Source organism: Arachis ipaensis, chromosome B10 (assembly GCF_000816755.2).
Source record: "Arachis ipaensis cultivar K30076 chromosome B10, Araip1.1, whole genome shotgun sequence".
NCBI classification, from domain to species: domain Eukaryota; kingdom Viridiplantae; phylum Streptophyta; class Magnoliopsida; order Fabales; family Fabaceae; genus Arachis; species Arachis ipaensis.
In genome coordinates, this window is record NC_029794.2 from 4,093,101 (window position 1) to 4,102,447 (window position 9,347).

The 9,347-nt window shown below is 36.6% G+C and overlaps 2 protein-coding genes across 3 annotated transcripts in view; one reads left to right on the plus strand and one right to left on the minus strand.

The window, feature by feature from the left end:
• Positions 94–1,664, minus strand: LOC107621551 (dnaJ homolog subfamily B member 13). Of its 2 annotated transcripts, none has more exons than XM_021112983.1 (3): positions 1,358–1,664; positions 820–1,253; positions 94–745 (listed from the first exon to the last, which is right to left on the minus strand). In XM_021112983.1, the coding sequence occupies exons 1-3, from the start codon at positions 1,520–1,522 to the stop codon at positions 292–294; spliced, it is 1,053 nt and encodes a 350-aa protein (XP_020968642.1). In that variant the 5' UTR covers positions 1,523–1,664; the 3' UTR covers positions 94–291. The 2 variants fall into 2 exon arrangements, with proteins under 2 accessions (XP_020968642.1, XP_016179067.1); XM_016323581.2 differs by having other exon boundaries at positions 94–730; positions 1,358–1,649.
• The window catches only part of LOC107623631 (glycogen phosphorylase 1), a 9,799-nt gene continuing 2,351 nt past the window's right edge, over positions 1,900–9,347 (plus strand). The window contains exons 1-15 of the mRNA XM_016325970.2: positions 1,900–2,838; positions 3,429–3,543; positions 3,755–3,855; positions 4,015–4,106; positions 4,705–4,840; positions 4,973–5,041; positions 5,187–5,288; positions 5,532–5,630; positions 6,329–6,439; positions 6,618–6,821; positions 7,141–7,248; positions 8,296–8,391; positions 8,478–8,534; positions 8,979–9,125; positions 9,231–9,290. Of these exons, the coding sequence (XP_016181456.1) occupies positions 2,137–2,838; positions 3,429–3,543; positions 3,755–3,855; positions 4,015–4,106; positions 4,705–4,840; positions 4,973–5,041; positions 5,187–5,288; positions 5,532–5,630; positions 6,329–6,439; positions 6,618–6,821; positions 7,141–7,248; positions 8,296–8,391; positions 8,478–8,534; positions 8,979–9,125; positions 9,231–9,290 (2,199 nt within the window). The 5' untranslated portion in view covers positions 1,900–2,136. The remainder of the gene's footprint in view (positions 2,839–3,428; positions 3,544–3,754; positions 3,856–4,014; positions 4,107–4,704; positions 4,841–4,972; positions 5,042–5,186; positions 5,289–5,531; positions 5,631–6,328; positions 6,440–6,617; positions 6,822–7,140; positions 7,249–8,295; positions 8,392–8,477; positions 8,535–8,978; positions 9,126–9,230; positions 9,291–9,347) is intronic.

The following is a 9,347-nucleotide window of genomic DNA, read 5'->3' on the forward strand; positions in this document are numbered from 1 at the left end:
ATGATAAAAAGATTTGACGAAATATATAAGTAGATAACTCATAAAAGCATGTCATCAACGTACTTTGATCCTATGATAATCGATTTTTTTTTGTGTGCCTTTTTGTGTTGTATTAAATTTGGATACAAGAGGATCGAATCAAGAATCCAAAGGAGGATACCCACTGTGTTAAAACTCGATGCACCATGTTGAAAGAGCGCAGTACAAAAAACAATGGATTACTATACACAAGAAAGATACACTTTGCAACATGATTAGACGGCTAATCTAATATAGTCTGGTCTAATTCCACTATGGCCCCAGAAGTTTCTTAAGTCCAGTTTTTTGGTCAGAAGTCAACCTTGCTGGGAACTTGATATCAAACTTGATCCTAAGGTTACCCTTCTTAGAAGGGTCTTTGGGAATTGGCATTCCTTCCCTAGGAACCACTTCTTCATAGCTTGGATGAATCACATTGTTTATGGGAATGCTAAGAACCCTGCCATCTAGAGTTTTCAAATGGACAGTGTAACCTGTTAGAGCTTCAGAAAGTGAAATCTTGTGTGTCACAACCAAGTCATTTCCATCTCTTGTGAACACACGGTGTGCTTTCTCATCAATCACAAACACAAGATCTGCAGCAATCACATTTGGTTGCTCGTTTCCTTTCTCCGGGAACGTTATCTTTGTCCCTTTCTTCCACCCCGGTTTGATTTCTATGGTTAAGATTTCCTCCACCGGCAAAGTTTTACTGCAATGAAACAAACTTTTAACATTCAACAATGGCAAACATTAAAATTGGAAATCATTGAAAAGATAAGGAATGATTGGAGTGCTTACCCGCTTGCATCAGCAATTTCCCTTGAGATCTTCATCTTTTTGGTAGTGCCCTTATAAAGTTCTTCAAGGGTGCAAGGCAATGTTCTTTCTATAGGAGGTGCCTTCCGTGGACCCTGACTCATTGGCCTTCCTTCTCCAAATGAATTGAATATATCATCACCAAAGATTCCACCAAATGACCTTGTTCCACCACCCCTCATCCCGGCACCGGAACCACCACCTCCCATTCCCCCGAAGGGGCTTGAAAATCCAAAGAACTCGGCAAATATGTCATCTGCATTCCTGGGATTGAACCTGAACGTTGTTGTCCCATTACCAGTTTGGAAGAATGAAGCACCACCTGCACCTGCTGCATCTGGAGGTGGCACTTGCCCTTTTAGCCCTTCTTCTCCATATTGATCATAAATTGCTCTCTTCTGTGGATCACTCAGAACCTGCAAGCATCAAAAACCAATGCAACTTAGTTGCATAAGAACAACGAGACATAAATATAATATAATATAATGATTGGAGGAACATCCTATAATTCATTACATACCTCATAGGCTTCGGATATCTGCTTGAATTTAGACTCGGCTTCTTTCTTATTGTTTGGGTTCTTATCAGGGTGCCATTTCATGGCAAGCTTTCTATAAGCTTTCTTCAAGTCATCATCTGTGGCACTCTTATCAACCTGCAGAATCTTATAGTAGTCTACCCCCATGATCACACTAATGTAACAACCAACTTGATTTCGTTCTTTTAATATCAATTTGCAAGTTTCGATCGGAGTTCAACTCAATTCAATTACAAATAGCTAACAAGCTGGACTTAATACTGAAGAAAATGATGAAACGATTTGTCCAGAAGGTGCGCCAATGCTTCCAAGACCAGAAGCATGTAGAACTTTCCATCAATATCTCGATAATGCCACCTCTTTAGATGAATGGCCCTTTTTGGGTAGGCCCGTTTTCGCTAAAAAAGCCCATAGTTGGCCCAAAAAAATCACAAATTATTATTTTATCGGGCAAAAAAGTTAGTTAAAGATCTTGCAACTCACGTGAGATAGAGATTATTACGATTCATGGCATGAATGCATGAGATGAGGTGAGGTATGTCCTTTTAAGGCAAAAGGTAAACACCTTTTTTGTTTCAGGTGGTTATAACTACTCATAACTAAGAGAGAGAAGGTTGATTAGAGTATTAAATTTGTGTTTAGTTAGTTTAGTTGCGCGGCGCGCTTCCCGCGACAACAACCCTCGTCATCGATTTCCGCCATTTTGAATCGTTATAACAGACTGATACCGAGCTGAAGAATCAAACTAACTTTCTGGCAAAATGCAAACCGTTTTGATTTCGTTTCCTCTCCTCACTCCCTTCAACATCTCATCCTCAGATCCGCACACTTCCTTTCGTCAAATTCCTTTCTCCTCCACTCGCTTCTCCTCGCTTTCCATTCCCTGCGCCACCGCTCGCCGGAGTTGCAGCGTTCCAGCTTCTACAGGCGAATCCGCTCCCTCCACCGTTGCTCCAACAATCTACGTCGATAACAACGATCCCGGCGATTGCACTGTGTTCGTGATCCGGGCTCACAACTGGATCGGCCTCCTCCAGATCATCACCAACGTTTTCAAGGTCCTCAACCTCAAGATCGACAGAGCCACTGTCGAATTCGAAGGTGAGTTCTTCACGAAGAGGTTTTTCGTCACTGACTCAGATGGAAATAAGATTGAGGACTCCGAGAGCTTGATGAGGATCACGCGAGCGCTGGAGGAGGCCGTTGGTGCCGCCAGCAATGGCATCGGCGTCCGGACGGTTCCGGCGTTGGCCAGTGCAGGGGTGAGCAGAGGAGTTGTAGTCCGGAGGCCTGGGTTTCTAGAAGGGCTTGGGGAGCATCGGGCTAAAGCTGAGAGAATGTTCAGCTTAATGGACGGGTTCTTGAAGAACGATCCCATCAGTCTTCAGAAGGATATTCTTCATCACGTTGAGTACACCGTAGCAAGATCGCGGTTTAGTTTCGATGATTTTGAAGCGTACCAGGTAAGCTGCCTTTAAGCTTAATTGCATTATCATTTTGTTCGGCATAATGATTGTGTATGCGCAAGTTGTTACCGGATGGAATTCACAGTTGAGTAATTCAATAATGCCACTGGAAATTTTAGAAATGTTCTTAGCGACTTTGTAATACGTGTTCCTGGATATCAAGTGAAGGAAGTTGCCAGCTATTTTGCTGATTGATTGCTGCCAAGCAATCCCAATGGAAAAACCAGAAAATAGTTGCCAATTATGTTCAAGCAGTTAAAGAAGGGTCGATTGGTGATCTAGTAATTTTGATGGTAGATGCATCATTAGTTATTGAAATTCTTATGAGGTTGCGATTTGAAGAGTAAGCTGGTGAATGAATGTATGGCATAGTGCGGTTTATGCAGTTATGCTTGAATTTTTTTTATGTGAACTTGTCATTGAAGGAAAAGCTTATCCCGTTAAACTTTTTCTCTGTGATATCCTAATACTACAGCCTTGTAGGTTATAGAGCATAAATGATATAACTGAACTACCTTGGCTTAATGATTGTCATATTTTAAACAGTTTATCATTAGAATATTGAGCATGTGTAATGGTATTTGTAGGCATTGGCACATACTGTAAGAGATCGATTGATTGAACGCTGGCATGATACTCACATTTACTTCAAGAGGACAAAACCTAAGCGCCTCTACTTCCTCTCGCTTGAGTTTCTTATGGGTACTTAAATTGATCCGCTAAAATATGATTTACATGTTACAACAAATATCCTTATTCAATCTTTATTTCCTGTCTATTTCTTTCTCCAAGTTATTTTTATTTATAAGTGCTTGCAAGTTGTGAATATAACTTCCATGACTTATTTATTAAATGAATAAACTAAAAGTATAAACCAATGTGTAACTAAGAACACCTGTTATTTGGATATCAGGCAGGTCTTTGTCAAATAGTGTCATTAATCTTGGTATCGAGGATCAATGTGCGGAGGCCCTAAACCAACTTGGATTTGAATTTGAAGTTGTGGCTGAGCAGGTATTACTAACATTTGATCTAATCTTTTATTTTATTTTATATTTTTGCTTTTATCCAGAAAAGACCCACTCTACTTGTTGTAATATCATTTATCCAACTTGGTACTCGAGGTGGTTATGAGTATTTGTTAACGTTCATGTACATTAAATCTTTGACAAGGAAGGAGATGCCGCCCTAGGAAATGGTGGCCTTGCTCGTCTTTCAGCATGTCAAATGGATTCTCTAGCAACTTTAGACTATCCTGCGTGGGGGTAAGGTGTTACTATGTGATTCTATTTTGAAACATTATTACCTTCATAAAGTTTTCCATTGTTAAGATTTTAAACATATATATTAGCTGTGAACTTGGCCTTATGACCTTGAATGTCTAATGCACTTTGTTATTGGGCCTCATTTAGCTGTTGTGATGCACCGAAACATTTTCAAGCCTCTAAACAGTATTATATAACGTGTTTGCATGATGCTATATATCCAATAGCATGATAGCGGTTTGTTTGGATAATTTAATTTCTAAATCACGGTTCTCATTCTTGGAGTGTCTTTATCCTAAAACTTTGTGGATTTGAGAGTTCTGCTCTGTATGATCAGAAACATCTTATGTGAACTTCTGTAATAATTATTCATGCAAAACCCTATGAAGCACAAAGGATTAACACATCCTACAGAGAAATCAATTTTTCTGTGTCATTATTATGCTTATATTAAGTATCAGATACTGAATGATGTCAAAACTGGGAGTAAAAGTATAAGACTTCTTATGTTTGTGCTTTGGTGTGGACAAAAATATTCCCTTAACTAATGATTGGGTGCTGTGAGCTGAATTTCATTGAGTTGATTTTCATTTTGCAGTTATGGATTGCGTTATGAATATGGATTGTTTCGTCAGATCATAGTTGATGGCTTTCAACATGAAAAACCTGATTACTGGCTGAACTTTGGAAACCCTTGGGAAATAGAGAGAATTCATGTAACATATGAAGTGAAGGTTGTCAAGGGCTTCCTGTTTTCTTCTTTTTGCTTCATTTTAGTTTTTCTACTTTCTAGTGATGTAGCCCTTTATTTTTATCAACTGAACATTACAATCTATATCATCTCTATGTTTTGCTGGTTGGGTTAGTTCTATGGGACTGTTGAAGAGGTAGAAATGAATGGAGAGAAACAAAAAGTTTGGATCCCTGGAGAAACGGTAAGCTTAGTACTTTTTACCTGATTTAAAATAGTATTCCTGATTCCTCTTTTCAATATCGAATGTTCATTGTTGGACAAAGAATCTGTTTTCTCATAAAAAGGTGGTACTAATAATATTTGGTAACTTGTTTTCACAATTCCAGGTAGAAGCTGTGGCTTATGACAACCCAATACCTGGCTATGGGACAAGAAATACCATCAACCTTCGGCTTTGGGCTGCTAAACCTAGTAGTAAATTTGATTTGGTGATTTATTCTCTTATTACATCATCTGCTACAAATTTAGTTATTGTTATTGTTGTTATTAACTTTATGAGCTATTTAATCATAATCATATATGATCAACCAATACTCAAAGTGTACCTAGATTAGAAACAGATGAAAGTTTGTTTATTTTAATCCATTCTTGCAAGTGTATTTTGTCATCTCTCTCATTTGATATTGATTCAGGGTGAGTTATTGAGTCCTTTATCCCACTGTTGTTTGCAGGAGGCCTATAACACTGGAGACTACATTAATTCTGTTGTCAATAGACAGAACGCTGAAACCATAAGTAATGTCTTGTATCCAGATGATCGCTCTCATCAGGTATTCCCTCCAAATGAAAACAACTAAAAAAATGATTTCCTCATTGTTATTATCTGTTCAGACTGTTTTATTTTCATTTTTAGCTTTGTCTCCATGCTTGACAATGAAAGCTAATATCATCATATTTTTATTTGTTCAATTATGATTGGAAGAATGAGTCTCCCATACTGCTTTTTCATAGGATTAATTGCTATAGTTATGATATTCTCTTATTGTATCAGTTAATTTGATAACAAAACTTTGCTATGTTGCTCGTAGAATCTTTTATAGAAGCTTAGTTTATAATTAACCTTCCTGTGTCACGCAGTTCTTAAGTATCTGTTGAAGCTTGTCTCGTGTGTGCTTTTAAATTTTTTGGCTCAACATTATTGTTCATAGAATCGATTATCTACTATTTAGGAGCAAAGGCTCAGTGAAGGCACTAGGTTGTATTTCCTCTGCATTTTTTGTTGTTTGCCTTGATCTTCCCTTGTTAATGTGCGCTATAATGCATTGTTGTATATGTGTCTCAAGTTTTCATTGTTAATATTCCATGCTTTTTAATTGTCATCTTCACAATGTTTATTAGTTCCATTTGTTTAGGAAGTTTGTTTAGTCTATTGTATCTTTCATAGTAGGATAAATTTGTCCAGTATAATGTTTTTCCCCTATTCTGAAGAATATTCAACTCTTCTTCTCATATTATACTTTATGTTCAGGGAAAGGAGCTGAGATTGAAACAACAATATTTTTTTGTCTCAGCATCTTTACAAGACATCATGCGAAGGTTCAAAGAAGAACATACTAACTTTGATGAACTGCCAGAGAAGGTTTAGTTTCAAATGTTTTGGGATTACAGACATTCATTTGTTAGTTAGTGTGTGATCTATAGTAATCAATAACATGTTATTTTTATTTTATTTACTCATTTTTATTGTTCATCAGTGATGCTGAGAGAAAATTATGAGTTCTGTCTCATAACTTACATTATGCCTTTCCTCTAAGTAGGTTGCTCTCCATCTAAATGACACCCATCCATCTCTTTCAATTGCTGAGGTCATGCGGATGTTAGTTGATGAAGAACATTTAGGTTGGCATAAGGCATGGGACATTGTATGCAAAATTTTCTCTTTCACAACCCACACAATGGTAACTGATGGAGAGAAAATCCCTGTTGAGCTACTTGAAAATCTTCTCCCTCGCCATTTAGAGGTATGATCTGCTAAGATAGTAAGATATTTGTTTTCTGTATTTTATTTAATATTGTACCTTAATCTGTGATTTATTAGTCATTTGAGTGGCAAGAAAACAGATACGTTCACTCATATTGTACCATTATATTTGGCTAAAGCATGGGATTATTTTACTTCATGGTGCACTAACTATTCAGAAAGTTTTCCATATTGAACATCAGACTTTACTAATCAAGATGGGTTTTTTTGTTGTTCTTTTGTTCTCATGAAAATAATTCCCTTTTAACTAACTAATTAAATTGAATTATTTACCGAGTATCTTATCTGCCTTTTTTCAGATTTTATATGAAATAAACTTTAACTTCCTGGAGGAGATGAAGAAAAGGATTGGTCTAGATTATAGTAGACTAGCCCTGCTGTCCATTGTTGAAGAAGGTGCTATGAAGGTACTTTTGGAACAATCTGTCTATAATTGATCTAGTAATGTTTAGTTTGCTATAGTATCTTTCTTTTTATCACCCCTTTTTCTCTATGAATTGTAAATTACATAAGTCCATATTGTACTATCAATGGATGCCCTGTTAATAAAAAAGGGTAGCCCGGTACACAAACATCCCACATTAACGTAGGGTCTGGAGAAGGGCTGCACCCTAAGGGTGTAATGTATGCAGCCTAACCTGATAATTACATCAAGGACTATTTCTACGGCTTGAACCTGTGACCTTGAGGTCACATGGAGAATATGCAAGGCTCTGTTAATGCAAGGCAAAATATGCTGGGAAATTTTAAGCTGTTAAGAATCAGGATTAAGTCATCAATTTATATATAGCACATGCAATTTAAATATATTTTTTTCATGGCTCAATAGCAACTTCAATGCCAATGGTATGTCCCCTATCAGTTCAGGTTTGCCTGTGTTCTCGTTCTTGCTGTGTTTTCAGTTACTAGCCTTTCTTACCAAAGTGCTTTGCCTTCCCTTCTTGTCTCTCTAAAAGTTGGGTCTATTGGTTAAGTAAACAACCTTAATTTGTTACCCAATCCAAACCTAAACGATTTCATATATATAGACTTCTGAATGTGTTATATTGTTGTAACACTTGATACACAAACCTTTGTTTCTATTAGCAGTTTGGCACTGAATTCAAATTTCTGCAATGCATAAGCTCACTTAAGTTGGCAGCTGGAAATGAAGGGCCTTGATAAGTAATATGTGAATTACAAGTGGACTTCGTATAAATTCATATGATACAACTTAGAACAATCTTTTTCTCTGTAAGTTAATAAATTAGGTAACTTTTAAGCTGAACAAAAGCTTCATGCTTTTGAATCCTTCGAATTTTTGAATGGTAAGTCTACTATGAAAATGCTTGTGAATTCCAAGATCTATGATCATGATGCTTACAGTCTTGAACATCATATTTAATTAAATTCTGTTTAATCTTTTATATGCTTACAAATAACCAGATTTTTGTGATTATATGTTGGATTTGCAGAGCATTCGAATGGCAAACTTGGCAATTGTTTGCTCCCATACTGTGAATGGTGTTTCAAAATTACATCTAGAAAAACTGAAGACAAAAACATTTAAGGTATGATTTCATCATTGATAATAGTCTTTTTCACCTAAGCTAGTGTGTAGTCTTAAAGTGATCAAGTTTATGGCTCAACTTTGCAGGACTTCTATGGGCTATATCCAGAAAAATTTCAATGCAAGACAAATGGTGTGAGCCAGGTAGGTAATTGCAGTAGCTGTTATAGGATGTGTGTAAACTTTTGTTTGATCTCCTGTCTCATATATGTATAGCTATATGAAAGGATTAAAGTGGCTTACTGTTGAATTGGGCCCGTATATTAGAGTGTAATCAATGTTTGTAAGTGTGTTACAAGAAAGGTTGTCTATACAACTAGTTCTACTCTGACATTTGTTTCTCTTTGTTGTTGAAAGGCTTGAGTTTGTTATTTACATCTTAACTCATTGGCGTATAACATCAAGATGCTTATGCCTTATTGTACAAATATTTGTACATATTTTTCTTAGAAGTAAAATAGATTTGTGGAGAACTATGAATATTTGTATACTTGGTATACTATTGAGCATTTTATTTTTTATTTTTCATTTTTAGAAGTGCAATTGCATGTGCAGCAACTAATAATCCAGTAAATTGATATTTGTCAGCGTCGGTGGATTGTGGTGAGCAATCCCGGTTTACGTGATCTTATATCAAAATGGCTAGGGACTGAAGCTTGGATCCGTGATGCTGACCTTCTGTCAGGATTGAGAGATCATTTGGACAATGCTGATTTCCATCTAGAATGGAAAATGGTAAAATTCCAAAGCTTATTACTATCCTTCGAGAAATTTCTTCAGATTTGAGAGAACTAGATATGATCTGATCTAATATACTTTAGTGCCGTTCTGATACTGTAGGTTAAAAAGGTTAATAAAATGAGGCTTGCTGAGTACATTGAAGCAATGAGTGGTGTGAAGGTTTGATTGCAATAATTTTACCTAAACATTACTTCTGTCTTTGATTTCTATGGTAGA

Bases quoted from the DNA above. Each gene is read 5' to 3' on its own strand.
- LOC107621551 (XM_021112983.1), bottom strand. From the start codon at position 1,522: ATGGGGGTAGACTACTATAAGATTCTGCAGGTTGATAAGAGTGCCACA. The intron at 1,254-1,357 runs GTATGTAATGAA...TGATGCTTGCAG, and splicing joins AGATATCCGAAGCCTATGAG to GTTCTGAGTGATCCACAGAA. The intron at 746-819 runs GTAAGCACTCCA...GAATGTTAAAAG, and splicing joins GAAATTGCTGATGCAAGCGG to TTTGTTTCATTGCAGTAAAA.